The sequence below is a fragment of the Tribolium castaneum genome, chromosome 3 (assembly GCF_031307605.1).
Source record: "Tribolium castaneum strain GA2 chromosome 3, icTriCast1.1, whole genome shotgun sequence".
NCBI classification, from domain to species: Eukaryota; Metazoa; Arthropoda; class Insecta; order Coleoptera; family Tenebrionidae; genus Tribolium; species Tribolium castaneum.
The window spans coordinates 13,180,613-13,198,413 of NC_087396.1; the positions used below are offsets into that span (position 1 = coordinate 13,180,613).

General features: G+C 37.3%; 5 protein-coding genes across 21 annotated transcripts in view; 3 read left to right on the plus strand and 2 right to left on the minus strand.

The window, feature by feature from the left end:
• tou (toutatis) overlaps nucleotides 1-867 on the plus strand; it is a 32,651-nt gene extending 31,784 nt beyond the window's left edge. For all 14 annotated transcript variants that reach the window (XM_064355742.1, XM_008197611.3, XM_015981604.2 and 11 more), the window contains one exon: nucleotides 25-867. In XM_064355742.1, coding sequence (XP_064211812.1) covers nucleotides 25-181 — 157 coding nt within the window. In that variant the 3' untranslated portion in view covers nucleotides 182-867. The remainder of the gene's footprint in view (nucleotides 1-24) is intronic.
• A 110-nt stretch (nucleotides 868-977) lies between these two features.
• Nucleotides 978-2,273, plus strand: LOC663621 (transcription initiation factor TFIID subunit 8). Its single transcript, XM_008197616.3, has 4 exons — nucleotides 978-1,211; nucleotides 1,260-1,546; nucleotides 1,597-1,747; nucleotides 1,882-2,273. The coding sequence occupies exons 1-4, from the start codon at nucleotides 1,073-1,075 to the stop codon at nucleotides 2,166-2,168; spliced, it is 864 nt and encodes a 287-aa protein (XP_008195838.1). The 5' UTR covers nucleotides 978-1,072; the 3' UTR covers nucleotides 2,169-2,273.
• On the minus strand, nucleotides 2,180-10,558 carry LOC663638 (angiotensin-converting enzyme). Its single transcript, XM_969675.4, has 5 exons — nucleotides 10,244-10,558; nucleotides 5,824-6,674; nucleotides 2,885-3,338; nucleotides 2,546-2,829; nucleotides 2,180-2,497 (listed from the first exon to the last, which is right to left on the minus strand). Exons 1-5 carry the CDS (start codon nucleotides 10,334-10,336, stop codon nucleotides 2,197-2,199), a joined length of 1,983 nt encoding a protein of 660 aa, XP_974768.1. The 5' UTR covers nucleotides 10,337-10,558; the 3' UTR covers nucleotides 2,180-2,196.
• A 1,197-nt stretch (nucleotides 10,559-11,755) lies between these two features.
• LOC663665 (uncharacterized protein) lies at nucleotides 11,756-13,327 on the plus strand. Its single transcript, XM_969701.5, has 4 exons — nucleotides 11,756-12,193; nucleotides 12,248-12,522; nucleotides 12,568-12,898; nucleotides 12,946-13,327. Exons 1-4 carry the CDS (start codon nucleotides 11,851-11,853, stop codon nucleotides 13,158-13,160), a joined length of 1,164 nt encoding a protein of 387 aa, XP_974794.2. The 5' UTR covers nucleotides 11,756-11,850; the 3' UTR covers nucleotides 13,161-13,327.
• Nucleotides 13,178-17,648, minus strand: LOC663679 (zinc finger protein ZFP2). Of its 4 annotated transcripts, none has more exons than XM_969715.5 (9): nucleotides 17,508-17,648; nucleotides 17,055-17,251; nucleotides 16,727-17,006; nucleotides 16,563-16,673; nucleotides 16,226-16,513; nucleotides 16,011-16,167; nucleotides 15,855-15,964; nucleotides 14,031-14,352; nucleotides 13,178-13,980 (listed from the first exon to the last, which is right to left on the minus strand). In XM_969715.5, the coding sequence occupies exons 2-9, from the start codon at nucleotides 17,246-17,248 to the stop codon at nucleotides 13,394-13,396; spliced, it is 2,049 nt and encodes a 682-aa protein (XP_974808.2). In that variant the 5' UTR covers nucleotides 17,249-17,251; nucleotides 17,508-17,648; the 3' UTR covers nucleotides 13,178-13,393. The 4 variants fall into 4 exon arrangements, with proteins under 4 accessions (XP_974808.2, XP_008195848.1, XP_008195849.1 ...); XM_008197626.3 differs by having other exon boundaries at nucleotides 17,504-17,643; XM_008197627.3 differs by lacking the exon at nucleotides 17,508-17,648 and adding an exon at nucleotides 17,376-17,481.
• Between the last annotated feature and the right edge of the window lie 153 nt (nucleotides 17,649-17,801).

Below are 17,801 nucleotides of genomic sequence, written 5' to 3' on the forward strand. Positions count from 1 at the left end.
TGAGTTATTTGGGCGTTTTTCTAGTTATAAATCCAAAGAGGAGTTCGTTCTGGACGTGAGACAGATTTTCAACAACTGCGAAGTGTTCAACGAGGACGACAGTCCTGTGGGAAAGGCAGGCCACTGCATGCGCCAGTTTTTCGAAGCTCGGTGGAACGAGCTGAGTATTTCAAATAGTTGAGGACTACTTTATCCCAAAAGACCTTACCATCGAAGAATGCGGCCCCCGGAAAACAGTGTTTAAATTGCGATGAGGTGTGAATACAAACTAATTTTTTCAGAAAAACAGTACAGGTATTTCCAGTGTGTGATATTGACTTTAAAAATGTATACTTCAGCTTTTTATCGTTCGGAAATTGTAATTATTTGAATGCAATTAAAGTCTTGGATTTGCGCATCACTTAATGAATTGACTTAAACAAGAATGTGATTTTTAGTTGGTTTCTCAATTTGTATTAATTTGTATTTTTGATAATTGTGTATTTTTTTATTTAATTATTTATTTAGGATAACTATTTTGTTCATTAAATGTTCAGTGGTTTCTATTTATTTATTTTTCTAACTCAATTTCAGTTTCCCGACTTGAAGTCTGGTTCAGTTACAGTGAATAAATTAGAGTAAGAGTTTGTATAAAATGTAAAGAAATTTCTTCACATAATTGCATCGCTCAACATTAAATTAAATGTCTCTCTAGCCTATTACAAAATGTTTTTATGTAAGCTGAACATAGTTCTCAAAGGAAAGGATGTATTAATAAATAATGTGTTTGGTAGGCTAGTTCTCTGCAGCGCTAAACTGCAACTCATAGAACTAGGTTATGTATTTTAATGTAAGATATTTATATTAATTATATTTACTTATAAATGTCGCCTTTTTTCATTTCTCTCCAACCGCTACTACCCTGTTTTCCAACCACACGTTGGAAATTTTTGGAATTCCCGCGTATGGATGTTTAAATTTCGGCTCTTTGGTGATTCGGTCAGAAACACAAGCTTGTCATTTGTCAAACGTTATTATAACCTTAACTTTTCGGAACGTAAATAACAACAAACTTTGCTTTAAACTTTAAAAAATGGAACAAACCACCACCCAGCAAGTAAACGTTTACCGAAAAATGTTAGCAGCGTCAGTCTGCAGCATTCTAATGGAGTCTGGTTTCGATACGGCCGACAAAGAAAGCCTCGGTACTTTAACAGAAATGATCCAGTGCTGTAAGCCCCTCAACCCTTTTTTCGCGAAATAAGCACACTTTCTTGCAGTCCTAACCGAAGTGGGGGCACTTTCGAAAAGCTACTGCGAGTTGTCGGGCCGTTCGGAGCCCGTGGTGGCCGACGTGATTTTAGCATTTGTGGAAATGGGGCACAATTTCAACGACTTGATGGTGTACACAAAAGGCATGAAGCATTCGGTTTTACCCCCACTACAACCACAGCAGCCCCAGAAGCAGCTAAATATGTTACCAGCTGGCTCGAAGCACCCTTTACCCCCTTACATCCCTCAGCATTTACCCCAGTTTCCGGACCCCCACGCCTACGTTCGCACTCCTGTAGGTTTGTGCTGTTGGGGCGCGTCAAATATTTTATTGTTCTATTACAGACACACAAACAACCAATTATTGATTACGAATCAGTGAGAGAAAAAGCGGCAGTTCAGAAAAAAGACATAGAAAAGGCGTTAACGAAGTTTCTTGCCAAGACTAACCCCACACATAATTTGTTTGACACAGATGAGGCGAATATTTTTCCACGTAAGTGGTCCGTTTTTTATTTGGAATTTTTATTTCGTGAGTGGTGGTCAATAGTGCTCTGGAAAAAATTGGTTGCAGAGCACTCTTGACTACGTTTTTGTTTTATACCCACTATAGCAATTGAAATATTTTAGTGATAGCTTGTAAGCCTGCGTACCCCCCTTACTTGAGCGCTCTCCTGCCCCAGGATCAAATTTTTGATCCTGAAGACCTCGAATATGACCACAAAAGTCAAATGATGCAACAATCAAAAGAACAAAAAGCGAAAGAAAAAGCTGAAAATAAAGAAGAAGAAGAGACTGAAGAAACACTAAATGATTCCACAAAAAGTGAAGAAAACACAAACCCAAATGGGTACATTGATAATCCGTATTTGGCCGCAACGAAGCTGCCTAAAAAGGACGAAATGGAGGTGTCATAAGTAAGACTAAATTATAAGTTTAAATTTTTTATTTATACAACATGTAGTTATTTATAAGAATCGGAGTTATAGAAATGAATATAACAAGATTTGAATCAAACACAATTTTGTTGCTTGTTGCAAACAAGAATGGCTGGAACAAAGCCTCCTCTTCCAAACTTGTCATCCATCCGACCACACTTTCATTCCGATTTTGTACTTTGAGCCACAACATCAAGGGCTGGAAGTACTGAAGCATTGCTTCAGCAGACAGGCGATCCGACTGTCCTCTAGTTAACATTTTTATCACTTCTTTCCAATGTCTGGCCTTCCCGACTTTTAGCAAGTCCCTAAAAATATCTAATTAATTTTTATTACAAGTATTGAACAGTCATTACGATAAAACGCGTCCGGCTTCCCTCGACCGGTAAATATCGCAATTATGCAACGGCCCCACATGCCCTGAAGCAAAACACATCGAGCTGTGAATTTGGAATTCGAGCAAAAGCGCGACGTAATATTTCATGTACGGAATATCGGCGGGAATGTGGCGTTTTGCAGCGGCGTCGAAGTGGTTTTCAGTGCGAGGGATTGGGGGGATTAATCCCTGGTAGCGCAGGCGCAATTCCCACCAAACTGCGTTCATGTTTTGCACCCCGTTTTGAAAAATTTCATAACGCCACTGGAACAATTATTTTTTTAATTATTTAACTGTGAAAGGGAAAATTGGCACTTACTGCGTCCACTAAATACGCAAACGGGGCAAACGCGACTTTTTTCAAAGCCATCAGCATCAAAAAGTTGATGTTGGTTTCGTAACTGTCGGTGTTTTCGTTGAATAAGCCGACTCGGTGCAAGTGCACCGGGTTGAAGACTGATAGAGAGATTGCGTTCGAGACTCCTTCGTGGAAGCCAGGGTTGGCCCCGTCTCGGTACAGATAGGGCTGTTCGCTGTAGTGCAGGTAGTACTGAATGTGGGCCATTTCGTGGTGTGTTGAAATTAGATCGTCCATGTTTACTTCAGTACATTGTTTTATTCTGTAATCAATTTGGTTACAAAAGTCCCACGCACTTGCCGTGCATTGTACTTTGCGGTCGTTTGGTTTTTCGAACATTGAGAAACGCCAAAATTCAGGGGGCATGGGCTTGAGGCCGAGAGATGTGTAGAACTCTTCGGCCATCTGAAACATTCTGAAAACGGTTTTGTTAATTAAAACTTTCAAACACCCGCTAATACTACATTCCAATACAGGCTGTCTCAAAATTGACGCCCGTGCTTTAATATGCGATTTGGAATTTTTTCCGCATGTGCACACACCTAATTTATAACCGAGCTTTTAACATATCGAAAAATCTCGAATGTTGTAATGCAGTAGTATTGTATCCTTTTGTTTACTTGTTGGTATATTACTGCCATATATAATTGATATACAGAGTGAGATTAAAGTAACGCATAAAATTCGTAATTCTTTTATTTAAAAAAATATGAAAAATGCAAAAACAGGTAACTTAGCATTTTAATTGAGCTCAAATTTGACCTAGCTGGATCAGTCATGGCGGCCAATATGGCATATGTGTGAATCTAACATTCCACCTGTGGTCAGTGGCGTGACAATTAATTTTCTAAAGGGATGTTCAATTAGACAAATGAATCGTTTTTTTCAAAAGTGGCATAATCTACAGTTTGTTAGGTAATTGTTTATTTTGTTACCATTATCGATCTTTGTTAAAGAGCGTCTTTACAATGTTTTCCCCTAATACAGCCTATGAACCCCTGACTGCTATTTAAATATGTGCCACTGCCTTGTTAATATCGCTTACAATGGAGGTAAACACTGCCCCCCCGCGTACCCCTCGCCAATCGTTAATCGATTAACACGCTGCAGTATAAGTGATGTGATGCTGTGTCTTCTTTATCTTACCTCCATGTTTTAAACACACAAAACCGAAGAAAATTAATAATACTTGTCACTAGACAGAGCGATTCAAAGAATTTTAACATCGTTAACATAAACTAATGAATTATGTTGCACAAATAATTGGAAAGACAGCATAAACCTTATTATTATTTACATTTTTATCAATAACTCGATAACGAAGGACAATTGGAAAATTTTTTACTCTTAACTTTCATTTGTGTTAGCTCCCTGAATCAAATTCCCAAAGCACAGGCGTCAATTTTGAGACAGCCTGTATTAGTCCCTTCAACACACAACACTTTTTAAGCATTTTGACCTTGTTTTCGAAGGTGTTTAAAAAAGCAAAACTATACGGCACCACCATTTTTTTTATCAAATCTACCCCCTTTTTTGAAGTTAAAATTCGCTATTTGACGTTAAAAGATGTCCTCTTAAAATAGAAATTAACCTGTCCGAGTATTTTTTTAATATATTAGTATAAATACCAGATAACCTGTCGTTTTTGGTGGGCTATCCTGTATTATTATTATTATTTATTATTACTATTATTATTAAGACATATTTAAAAAGTTAAATTTTGCCATCAGCTTAGGAAGCTCTGATGAATTTCAAAGGATTGTGTGATAATTATGACCTGTTTATGTTAAAAAATCAACTAAACCCATAATACACAGTTTTTATTAATCGAAGAAAATTATAATAATGAATATGAATAATTTCTCTTCTTTCTTTTCTTGTGTTCTTTTCGAGTGTTAATCGATTGCTACAAATAAAATAAAAAAATAAAATAGAAATGTTTTCTCACTTTAAGTTCAGATAGTGATTCAAAATACACGCCATACTCGGGAATACTAGATAAAAGTCTTCGTTCTTGCCATCTTCGTCTATAATTTTTAAAGCGGCATCACAGGGCAATTTATCATTAAAAACAAATGAACCCATAACGCGAAATTAAGGGAAGTCTTATCGTGAAACATTATAACACCTCTCTCAGAGAAAACTCCCTTTCGAATATCGATGGTCACATCGGTAACCGAAGGCCTGAGCCTTTTTGATATTCAGCATTATGTATGAAATTGCACTAAAGCAGCTGCCATGGCTTTATTTTTGACTCTATTAACGCTTCTTATGTGCTGCACTTGACGATACTCTTCCGATATTTTTTTAAATCCATTTTATCTACAAACAACTGGCTTTTTACCGCGGTTTTATATTAATTCCTATCTTACAATAACTTGAAATAACCAACAATAAAAATGTTAAAACTACGGATATCTAAAACTTAGGATACGACACACAAATAAAACGTCCCCATCCTCGATAGTTCCGGTAATGTCGCCAAAGGCGCAGTTGCTCCATTACCGTCTACCGTCTTTTATAAGCAATAAATTTATAAAAATAGTTGTAATTAAATAACGATTAGCGCAAGGCGAATAAAAAATACAGGCAGATGGAGCATTCAATTCTCAATAATAGGAGATAAAAATAGTGCAAAAATTATATCTTAAACTGTATTTAAAAAAAATCAAAGTCCCGTAATTTTTTGTGCTTCAATTTGAGTATTTCATAAAAACGCCCAAACAATTTGCTACTAAAAAAAATTTCGGCGCTTAAAACGCCAGCTTTATTAGCTTCTTGGTTAATGCGTCTCTGACGCTAATTATAAATTTAAATGATCACATGGTGTTAATAAAAGTGTTGCGCTTTGATTGGGAACCAAAAGTCAGTTTTTTTAATTTAAACATAATCATTTTTACCTAAGTGGGGTAAATCCCTGTCTCAGCATTTCATCAGTCACATCAATAGTCTTAAACTCGGGATACGGCGCCACCAAGTCCACAATCTTGCTCCAGTCCTGCGCCCAAACATTCCCCAAAAGATGTGCAGGCAGCGGCCCCTCGGGCCGGACCACAAAGGGCCCATAAAATTGCAAAAGTTTTCTCCTCACATAAGTGAACAATTCCCGGTACAGCGGCTGCAGACTCGCCCAAGTCTGCGCAATTTCAATCTCGAAATTCTGCTCCTCATACACATATCTCATCTCCTCTCCCGCGTCCAGAAACCCGTTCATCCTCGCGGCCTGGTTGGCGATTTGCACATATCTCATAAACTTATTCTTCATCGGGGGGCCCACCTTGTCGTGCCACTCCCGCCACACATGGGCCAGCTCCATGTGGTTGCGCGAATTGCCCACGATCCGGACCACGTCCGGCTCCAGCTCCAGGTCGCAGAAGAGGCTCTCCTGGCTGTTGAACGGGCATATCCTGATGTGGCTGTAAATGTCCTTCATTTCGGAGATGAGGTGGTAAATCTCGTTGTATTTCTCGTCGGTTAGGCTCGCGCGGCTGTTGGTTATCAGGAATTTCAGCTGGCGCCTGACCATCTGGTCCGGGAGGCGAGTCCAGTCGAAAGTCATTGTGCGCTTCCAGGAGAGTTTGTTGAATTTGGCTTGGAGGGTTTGCTCTTCGATCATTTTGCGTTTGTTGAAGTCGGTCATGTTGGTTGAGTACGTCCATCGGGCGGAACTGACGCGGTGACATATTCTGGAGGCCTCGCTGTCGTATTCACGCAGGAATTGCAATGCTTCGCCTAAGTTTACGTTCGTACCCTAAATAATAACGGTTATTGGATTAAACTAACGGGCAGCGACTTTTTATTTACGGCAATTTTTGGAGAAATGTTACTACAAAAGCCATGATTAACATAGTTTGTCATCTGTAAATGCTACTATAACTGAAGTCAAATTCATATCAATGTATTACTAGAGTTCTGAGATCTTCGATCCATATTATGTGGTACAGAGTTTATTTCGCGAAACTTTACATAACGCAGATAATACTATTAATTGTATTATTCTGTGATCAGTTTTAAAAAGTACATGCAAACAGTTTCATAAAGACACCAATGTTCAGCAAAATAAAATCCTGACTGTATATGCCCATTAGGCTCATGTTGCTTTTTGTAATTGATAACCTTGGCCAAAACAAAGTTAATATGAAAATATGTGGTAGCGACTTACTGCAGATTGTTTTTAGTTTGTTAGTTTTTTTACATAATACATAAAATCAAATAAGACAGGAATTCAATAATTAAATAAGAGTAGTTCACTTTCTTTTCATAGTTATGTTGTTTTCATTTTTATTTGCGCATAATTTATTCAGCGTCAGAGAGGTGGAACAACAGCTAACGTAATTAATACAGGCTGGTCTACGAGTAATAATGAGCCTAAAAAATTTTTGAAGCAACGAACATTACATTTCGTAGGGCACATCTTAAGAAGGGGAAAATACCTTTTGTTTTAAGAGAAAAAGAGATGAACGTAAAGGTGAAATTATGTCTATTTTCGGTCAAAAACTTGCTAAAAGTCACAAAAAAGATAAAAACTATTTTAAAATTGTAGAATCAACTTATACGCCCAGTATCTTTTGATGAAATCTGGTAAAAAATTAGAGAATTAAATTGGAAAAAAGTGGATGAAAATGTTTTCTCGAGCTAATTCGCCGACTTTTGAACTGAGTGTAGGTAATTATTGCAATTATATTGTTTGTAATGTTAATTTATTTAAAAAGTTTGTGTTAAAATATCTGCAAAAGACGGTCAGTACCTGGGGCCTGGTAGCTCAGTGGTATAAGCGCCACTTACGACGGGGGAGGTCGGGTGTTCGAACCCGGATCAGGGTAAGAATTTTTCTATGAAAAAAAGTGTAGGAAAGGTAAGTGAAACAACACGTAAACAAAAATAAAAGAGGAGAGAATACATAGACGTATAAACGTAAAGCGGAGCATAAAACTGACAGAAATAAGAAAATAATGCGGCAAAAGGTAAAAGTACGTAAAGGCGCCAAATTATAAACGTAAGAGCACATCCTAATAAAGGAAAATTACCTTTTGTTTTGAGAGAAAAAGAGATGAACGTAAAGGTGAAACATAATTTCAAACCTTAGCGTTAAATCCTTAGATGACTTACTTCTTAAATTATTTAAAAAATTAAACATAAAATATTTAATTTATCTCTAAAAATTTTTAGTTAACTGGGTTTGTTCAGTAAAGTCCCGAAAAACATTGTTAATAAAAATCATGGCCACTGCGAATCCAGTAGGATTCGCGCACGTCCACTATTTTTAACTAGAAAGTACACTAATTTGGTGATTTTCGGAGAAATTATGTCCATTTTCGGTCAAAAACGTGTTGAAAGTCACAAAAAAGGTAAAAACAATTTTAAAATTGTAGAATCAACTTATACGCCCGGTATCTTTTGATGAAATCTGGTGAAAAATTAGAGAATTAAATTGAAAAAAAGTGGAAGAAAATGTTTTCTCGAGCTAATTCGCCGACTTTTGAACTGAATGTATTTGTGTTTTAGGTGAATTATTGCAATTATATACTTTGTAATGTTGATTTATTTAAAAAGTTTGTATTAAAATATCTGCAAAAGACGGTCTGTACCTGGGGCCTGGTGGCTCAGTGGTATAAGCGCCACTTACGACGGGGGAGGTCGGGTGTTCGAACCCGGATCAGGGTAACAATTTTTCTATGAAAAAAAGTGTAGAAAAGGTAAGTGAAACAACACGTAAACAAAAATAAGAGTTTGAGAGAACACATAGACGTATAAACGTAAAGCGGAGCATAAAACTGACAGAAATAAGAAAATAATGCGGCAAAAGGTAAAAGTACGTAAAGGCGCCAAATTGTAAACGTAAGAGCACATCCTAATAAAGGAAAATTACCTTTTGTTTTGAGAGAAAAAGAGATGAACGTAAAGGTGAAACATAACTTCAAACTTTAGCGTTGAATCTTTAGATGACTTACTTCTTAAATTATTTAAAAATTAAACAAAAATATTTAATTTATCTCTAAAAATTTTTAGTTAACTGGGTTTGTTCAGTAAAGTCCCGAAAAACATTGAATCCAGTAGGATTTGCGCACGTCCACTATTTTTGTCTAGAAAGTACACTAATTTGGTGATTTTCGGAGAAATTATGTTCATTTTCGGTCAAAAACGTGTTGAAAGTCACAAAAAAGGTAAAAACAATTTTAAAATTGTAGAATCAACTTATACGCCCGGTATATTTTGATGAAATCTGGTAAAAAATTTGAGAATTAAATTGAAAAAAGTGGAAGAAAATGTTTTCTCGAGCTAATTCGCCGACTTTTGAACTGAATGTATTTGCGTTTTAGGTGAATTATTGCAATTATATAGTTTGTAATGTTGATTTATTTAAAAAGTTTGTGTTAAAATATCTGCAAAAGACGGTCAGTACTTGGGGCCTGGTGGCTCAGTGGTATAAGCGCCACTTACGACGGGGGTGGTCGGGTGTTCGAACCCGGATCAAGATGACAATTTTTCTATGAAAAAAGTGTAGAAAAGGTAAGTGAAAAAACACTTAAACAAAAATAAGAGATTGAGAGAACACATAGACGTATAAACGTAAAGCGGAGCATAAAACTGACAGAAATAAGAAATAATGCGGCAAAAGGTAAAAATACGTAAAGGCGACAAATTGTAAATGTAAGAGCACATCCTAATAAAGGGAAAATACCCTTTGTTTTGAGAGAAAAAGAGATGAACGTAAAGGTAAAACATAACTTTTTAGCGTTAAATCCTTAGATGACTTACTTCTTAAATTATTTAAAAAATTAAACAAAAATATTTAATTTCTCTCTAAAATTTTTTAGTTAACTGAGTTTGTTTAGTAAAGTCCCGAAAAACTTTGTTAATAAAAATCATGGCCACTGCGAATTCGGTAGGATTTGCGCACATCGACTATTTTTGACTAGAAAATACACAAATTTGGTGATTTTTGTACAATTTTTTTGAAATATTTTAGCATTGAATGGTCAATAATTGACTTTACCAACTCGTTGGGATACCTGTATATTATCACTATGTGAGTGAACCAGAAATTTTTTTCTTGTTGTTTTGTCGAAAAAATGCCAAGAATCTGCTTGCGGTCCGTGAGTTATAAAATATGTTTACGACTTTCTTTTAATCAGATTTACCTAGAAAATTTGCATGAAAATCTTCCTCGTTTTCGGTTCCATTGGCTAATTATAGGTCGTCACGCATTGAATTGTTCGAATTTAAACGGCGTAACAAACAGCTAGGCGCGTTTATTTTAAGTAACTGTGCTTTCCCAAAATTTGGTCCAGTGCCCAATTTTCAAAAAACATAAATTACCTGCACCAATCTCGCGTCGGTGATTCCCCAAGCGTCCTCAACCAGCAGTCCCACAACGGCCACAACCCACCACAAGTCACCAATCTTCGACATTATTATTGAAACCCACTTTCATGTTTCATGTTTCACCGTTGCAATTCAAAATCACACTACGTAAGACAAAAGGCAGTTGTCGTAATTTGAGGTGTGTTTGAAGACTGGCGTGACAAATTGTTCTTCAGTTAGTTAGGGCAAGCCGTGCGGAACAATGTCGCGCGAATCTTCTTTCTTCGTAAAAGACGCATTGCGTACTAGAGGAGTCTTGGGCGCGTGCCGCGAGCAAAACACTCCCCACGTGCCCAGAGGTGACCCGAGAAGCCAACCGTGGCAGGGCGGCCTTAAGGACACGTTTTGCGAATTTACGTTGATTGATAACAATTAAGCAAGTGGATATCCGTTTCTTGTTCAGAATGTTTAGTTCCAGTTGGACATCTTCATTCATAAAAGAAGATTGCGTTTTAATAGCGCCGCAAGGCTGAAATTATTACACTTAAACTGAGCAATTTTTGGTGACATCCGAAGCTAATAAAGTTGCCTTGAGTTGCAAAATCATGTACACAGACACTGGCTTTGCAGTGGCTTTTCTCTCGTTACTCATAAAAAAATAGATTGTTTTGTCCAGTCATGTTAAGAATAGATAATTTTTTAAAATTCTAAAGATTTTTTTCTCTCCTTTCCTAAGCTATTTAAAATTTTAAAGTGGTTTTGAATTACCCTTCGAGATCTTAATCGATGTGTTTTTGCTTCAAAATATATTTACTCAATATCAAAATAATCTCCTTTTGAAATACTCGTAAAGTACTAGTACTTCAGTCAGTAATAATGGGCCAATTCAGGAACTCATTGGATTTTTGAAAATTAGGCCTCTTTTGGACTCTGTGACTCTTTCGGACACAGTAAAAAAAATTTGTTTCGAGGGGTAGAGAAGTGTACAAGTTCGGGAATTTCCAGAAATGTGGAGGGATGTAAAAGCATTTATATGAGATGTTTGAAGGAAGTTCTATGGGATATATTTTACGAGAAGGATATATGGTGTACACAATTTAGATCTTTATTTCTCGACAAAAACAGAATTTGTGGTGTCCAGATATTTACAGATACAGAAAAAATTATGTAAAGTTATAAGGAGTGATTGTTGTTTTCTCATTTTTTACGGTCTTAATCTCTTTTATTAGTAAACTGTATTCTCTAAAAAACATTGAGAAAATCCATACAGGAGATTGATGAAAAAATAAAAGCTTATGCTCAGATATTGTGACAATAGAAAAAAAATACTTAAAGCTCTGGAGGTGTGATAGTTGGTTCACCATTTAATTTACAGTCAAAGAACAACAAAAATTTCGACCACATAACTGAATTTCGTCATAAATTGCTGAAATATAATCTCATATCCATTTTTTATTCAAATCAATTTAAATGTTAGTGTGATGGTGATACCAAAGGTTGGTACTTCGTGGAAATTTCTCATAGGCGAGCTTTCTCGCAAATTCTTGCGAATCGAACTGTCAAAACGTCACCTAACCTCATTATTTAATGCAAATAAACAATTTTTTGCAACAGTTTTTACCATGATAGAAGTAACGGCGAAATTATTGCACGGTCATGTCTTTCTATCCGGTGAAACGGTCGAGTGCAGCATTTCGTTCAGTCACCCACCCCTGGCCTCCCACAGGGTGTCCCAAAGCCACACAGATGTTTTCGAAAGTTTAGCCTGGGCTGCTGCCCAAATCCATTGCCAGTGTTTCACTGATTCCAAAATACAGAAGGACACAGACAGAGCAAGTCTACAACCTACGTTTGCCGACACGGCTTTGGGGGCAACTAGTCAGGAATCGGGTCACATTGAGATTGCCACAAAGCCAAAAATTCTGTTCTGTGACTTGAGATTATCCCCAGGACAAACTAAAACCTGTAGGCGTTTTTATTGATTTTTTTAAATAGATGGAGGTAACCATTGATTTGTAGATATTTACAGAGAGAAAGTTCCATCAGACTCTCCACCCTCTTACAGGGGACAGCTGGTCAAGTACTCATACAAAATTATTATAGGAACACAAAGGGTTAACAGTCCTGTTAAGACACTCAGAATACCAATAAGGGTGTTACCACTGTATGAGGTGTCGCTCACTGACGCTGGGGCCTTGTGTAACGAAACAACAGAAGAGTTGGCCCCAGCTAATCCATTTTTGGAGATAAGGCAAAAAGAAACGTCCCTAGACATCTCCTTGCAAACACTACAAGTAATCACTCGATAGTTGTTAGCAAAGTTAATTAAATTATTTTAGAACATAACTGCAAGGCGTAATCCCAATTTTTACATGATTTCTAATACTTGGGGCAAAGTGGCGCGGTTTTGTCTTTTTAAACCTGCCTACAAACTTGGCGAAGACATAATTGGGACCTTTGACTTTACGGTCGCCACAGTCAATTGTGTCCAAGTCTCTGTTTCCCTCCAATGTGAAGAGGAAACTACAATTGATGTAAATAGGGAAAAGTCGAAACAAGTCAGAATTATTACGTTCAGTAAACACCACGAAGTCTGTTTAGGGTACAAATACACGCAACTGATTTTACCAATTCCACTTCATGTAACTCCAGCATTTAGTACGCGATTAGGTGTGTTAACAATTGTTTTAAAAAATATTTTAATTTGCAGTTTTTAGTAACTTTGAAGTGGCGTCTGCACTTTGAGTTTGTCACGAGTACGAGTAAAGATTTAGAATCGCCAGGTCTTGAGCAAAGTGGCTGGCAAGCCCCGTCTGAAATACCCATTGAAACCATGGTTTGGAGTTTGCCCATAAGGTTGTACTCCACCACTCCCATCCACGTGGCGCAAGGTGTACAAGGCAACACAGTCCATAAACTAGTGATAAGGTAGTCAAATAAAACAGTCACTCTTTATTAAAATATGTATTAACAATATCTCCCATACATGATACGACCCAAATAAAAAATCAGTAAACAAGTAAATTTATAATGGTGAATATAAACACATCATTGTGATTTTAAACATATAATAATTAATAAAAGAAAAGTAAGACTGTACATACATTCATTGAAGAAACTGTAACTAACTACAAAAATACGCCCTAAATTTCTAAACGTCTAGTTCTAAGTACTCTCAGCCTTTGCTAACCTCAAGACATGCAGTATCACTTCATCCACCGTCTGATTATTCAATAAAGATTTGACCGCTTCGTCGTCAATAACCACAGTGAACAGCAACTTGGCGTTCTCTCTCATGCGCCCAATGTAGTCAAAATCTTCCTCAGAGGCCGGCTTGTGCCCACATCTTTTAATCACCGCATCCAAAATCTTATCAACTGGAGCATCCGGAAATCCAAAATCTTGCAAACACGCCTCATCCACAAGAATCGTCAACAACTCTTTAATCGACTCTGTCAAAGTCAACTCGTTCCAAACCATATTCTCCGTCAAACTTCCTTGATTCTTAGCCACGGCTTCCGTCGCAGCATTCAACAACTGTTGCTGCAACCGCTTCTTCTCTGCACTCGCCATAATATCCTCAAGAACGTCCCTATGACGAGCTCGCATATGCCGCATCAGGCAATCCTGGCGAATGAACGCCCGCCCGCACGTATCGCAACTACACGGGGGTTCTTTACGGTGGGTCAATTGGTGGATTTTCAACGAGGATTTTACAGCGAACGATTTGTGGCAGACGTCGCATTCGAACGCTGCGCACAAAAAATGAATTTTTGTTTTTGGTAGAATGAAAAATACTTACGTCGCTCTCCAGTGTGTGATAAAAAGTGGCGCGCTAAGTCCTCCTTTCTGAAAAAGGTTTTATCGCATTCGGAGCATGTTAAAGGCTCTGCTCCTTCGTGCATGTATTTAATGTGAGTTGTCAATCGTAGTTTTCGGTTGAAAGCTCGGTTACAGTGAGGGCAAGTGTACGCGTTTTCACCAGTGTGGTGGAAAATGTGGGCACGCAGTTGCGATGCCTGGATGAAGGATTTGCCGCAGAATTGGCAAGAATGCGGCTTTTCGCCGGTGTGGGTGCGCATGTGGCGGTTGAGGGTCTCTTTAGCGGCGAATCTGTTATGGCACTGGAAAACACAATTTACAACTTAAACCCACAGACCATGTGAAGCGTTTATACAAAATTCGCTAAGCTAGAGTTATGTTTTTGTAGCTAAGATAGCACCAAAAATGGTCAAAAATCAAAAATTGAATTTTTCTTTATTGAAACGCATGAACACGAACATAAAACAAAGTGTTTTTAAGACACGGAAAAATCACCTTAATACGTTGAAAATGAACTTATTTTGAGCCAAAATAAATGCGGCAGGTAGTTAGTACGTATTTAGTAAAAAAATCACTATTTTTCTTAAAAACATTTTTAAGATAAAACCTGCCTTTTCTTAGTTTTGCTCAGACAAAATTTTCCGGAAAGTCGAAAATTTGTATATTTTTGTTTTTCTTAAGAAAATCTTTTAGGTAAAAATTCACTTATTTCCCTAAAGCAGGTCAACAAATATAAAAAAAGTCAAAATAGGCTTTTTCGTTAGATTATGTATTAATCTTGTTTTTGAAGACACACCTAATTATTGGCAAAATTTCGTGAAATAATTACAAAATTACATCGAATTTCATAATTTAGGAAATAGACGCCAAAAAAATTATTTTGAAATTATGTTGAAAATTATTTTTGCATTTTCAAAAGCACAATTTTAAGTTAAGAAGTCACTTAGCCCAACTTTCTTCTAACATACCAGAAATTATCTGATGTTCTTTTTCTTTTCTTAAAGGTTTTCAACACGTCTTTCAGCTAAAAACTTACTTTTTGCATAAAACCCTTATAGAGCAAGCTAACAAATACAAAAATCGTTGAAAATGATGGCATTGTGTTCGCCTTTTTCGGTAGATTTATCTTGTTTTTATTCGACAAACTTTCTTACGTTGAAAATTACATAATTCTGAGTTAGAAACTCACTCTATTTTTTGCAATAAAATCGAAAATCATGTGATGTGTTTTTCTAGATTCTAGATTCTATTCTAAACAATTGCCTTAAAAATGCCGAACAATCACGCAATTAGTTCAAAGTTATTATTCATTTTTCTCCAGAACTTGTGCTCAATATAGACAATATAGATTAACAGTGAAGGTCGAAAATTACATTACTTATGCTTTTTCCAAACATTTAGAACACGTTTTTCACGCTAAAAACTCTTTTATTTCGCAGAATTAAGCTAAAATTGCTCAAAGATTCATAAAGTATTTCGGCCTTTTTGCTTATATTTATCTTGATTTAACAGGATAATTGCGTAAAACAATAATCGCATAGACCTGGGGCTCGTTTAATAATAAATACGAGTTGATTTTTACAAGTTTACTAGCATGTTAACTATGCTGTTTTGTAAATATTTTTATGAATCTGGTCCCTGTTGAAGAGAAATGGTCTCCTTTGTTTATAGAATACTCAAAAAATAATCTAAGTCGAAAATTAACTTATTTTACTAACAAAATGAAACATTTTCAATGACGAAATTTTACAAATATAGTTGAATCGGCTTTGAGTCAGATAAAGTGTTATTAGTTATTACATACCTCTTTACACGAATATGGTCTCTCTCCAGTGTGCATCCTTCTATGTTTCTTCATTGCGCCACTTGACGGAAATCTCTTAGGACACAAATCGCAAGGATACGGTTTTTCACCTACGTTTACCAAATTATTTTATGACAAAAAAAAATCGCATATTACCTGTGTGAGTTCTCACATGAATATTAAGTAAAGCAGAGCCGTGAAATTCTTTTTGGCAATATTCACAAATAAAAAGTTTCTTCCTCTTTCCTTGTCCAGCGTGAGCTCTCAAGTGATCAGCGAGATTATCTTTGCGATGAAATACTTTGTTACAAACCTACACACAATAATAAAATTAAAAAATGCAATTTTGATTAAGGCGTTTTTTGACCCACCTTACAAGCAAATGCCTTTTTGGGCGCCCCATTGCACCCAGTCTGGTCAATATGTCTGTCTAAATGATACTTGCGCGTGAATTCCCGGTTACAATCGGGGCATTTAATCGACTTGGACAGAGGATGAACTTTCATGTGGTCAATCAACTGTTCTTTCTGCTTGAATTCTTTCCTACAATCTACACACTTGTAAGCATTGCCCTCACAATGCTCAATACTGTAATGGCGATCGAGGCTGTTTTGCTGGACGAAAAGCTTGTCACATTTCTCGCATTTAAAGTCCCCGATCTGGTAAGAAATATACAATAAAAAAGGCAAAGAAAAGAAAAAATCATACAGTGTGGGCCGAATCCATTGGTTCGCCACAACAGGGACACAACTGGAAAGTTAGAGGGTCCTTCAAGTCCTCTTCTTCAGCGTGATTTACAGTGATGTGTCTTTTGAGGCCCTAATAATTCATAATAAAATATTAAAAAAAAAAAAAAACGTAAAGACACTCACAGCAGTAGTTTTAAATTTCCGTTGACACAAATCACACTCAAACTCGCCAAATTCTTGTGAGTCAGCATAGTCGGGGTGATCCTCCGGATCATCTTCTGCTTCTTCAGTTTGTTCAACGTAACTTTCCGAGTAATCCATGGAGTTTGATTCGTCAAGTTCTTGCTCGACTTCTGAGTGTTCATCCTCTTTCTCTTCACCTTCCTCATGTTCCTTCTCCACCTCTTCCTTCTCTTCGGTTATGGTGGTTTCCTCATACTCAATGTTACTATACTCCCCTTCCCTAAACCGAATTTATTACAAAAAACGCACCAACAAGACGCCAACATACTGAATGATGTAAGTGTGTATAACATCCTCCTCCTGCACGCTGTTAATTTGGAGATTCCCATCGGAGTTATTCTCAATTAGCTCCCCAAAGACGATGGGAATCTCCTCACTCTCCATGGGGATGTTCTGCAAAACCACCGTTTCCTCATTCTTCTGAGGCGCCTCTTCCGTCTTAATGATCAGCGTCTCTTCCATTTGCTGAAACACGCCGGAATTAAACCCCGCGCCCCCAAACCAGCTGTGTTTACAAAACAGAGCGAAAATGACGACACCCAATGCAACCAAGTTTGTGGCAAGCCTAAAATCGCTCTCTCCTAATTACCACCAAAACGGCGGAAGCCCGCGCCACTTCCGCCCAGAAGCGGGCAAACTCGGCCGCACGGGCGCCCCACAAGTGCGGCAGTTCAACAGGTTAGGGAAAAGGGACGGATTGAAAAAAATCTAACATACTTACGCCCCTGAAACGTCGTCAACCGTTTTATCACGCGTATACATAAAATGGAGGCGGACTATTTTCCAGGCGCGTCCAAATGTTACTACGCATGACCGCCAACAATCGGCAGACCACGAAACGGCCCGAGCCCGCCAGTGGTGCACCGTTCCAAGGGGCCCGCAAAATTCAAACTCGGAATTGCAACACGCCTTATCGCGATCCGTCACGTCTGATAACGAATTTGTTTTTGAAACATTATGTCACGATGTATTTATGTATTTTTTCAATAAACAGGCGCGCTTCAGTAAATGAAAG

Coding starts and splice junctions, on each gene's coding strand:
- LOC663638 (XM_969675.4), bottom strand. CDS start 10,336: ATGTCGAAGATTGGTGACTTGTGGTGGGTTGTGGCCGTTGTGGGACTG. Junction 3,339..5,823: donor CAGGGATTTACCCCACTTAG/GTAAAAATGATT, acceptor AACCGTTTTCAG/AATGTTTCAGATGGCCGAAG. Junction 2,498..2,545: donor GAAGCCGGACGCGTTTTATC/GTAATGACTGTT, acceptor AGATATTTTTAG/GGACTTGCTAAAAGTCGGGA.
- LOC663665 (XM_969701.5), top strand. CDS start 11,851: ATGATAGAAGTAACGGCGAAATTATTGCACGGTCATGTCTTTCTATCC. Junction 12,194..12,247: donor CCCAGGACAAACTAAAACCT/GTAGGCGTTTTT, acceptor ATTGATTTGTAG/ATATTTACAGAGAGAAAGTT. Junction 12,523..12,567: donor TCTCCTTGCAAACACTACAA/GTAATCACTCGA, acceptor AAATTATTTTAG/AACATAACTGCAAGGCGTAA.
- LOC663679 (XM_969715.5), bottom strand. CDS start 17,248: ATGGAAGAGACGCTGATCATTAAGACGGAAGAGGCGCCTCAGAAGAAT. Junction 16,168..16,225: donor AAAAGGCATTTGCTTGTAAG/GTGGGTCAAAAA, acceptor TATTGTGTGTAG/GTTTGTAACAAAGTATTTCA. Junction 15,965..16,010: donor TCATGTGAGAACTCACACAG/GTAATATGCGAT, acceptor TGGTAAACGTAG/GTGAAAAACCGTATCCTTGC.
- LOC663621 (XM_008197616.3), top strand. CDS start 1,073: ATGGAACAAACCACCACCCAGCAAGTAAACGTTTACCGAAAAATGTTA. Junction 1,212..1,259: donor AACAGAAATGATCCAGTGCT/GTAAGCCCCTCA, acceptor ACTTTCTTGCAG/TCCTAACCGAAGTGGGGGCA. Junction 1,748..1,881: donor TGAGGCGAATATTTTTCCAC/GTAAGTGGTCCG, acceptor GAAATATTTTAG/TGATAGCTTGTAAGCCTGCG.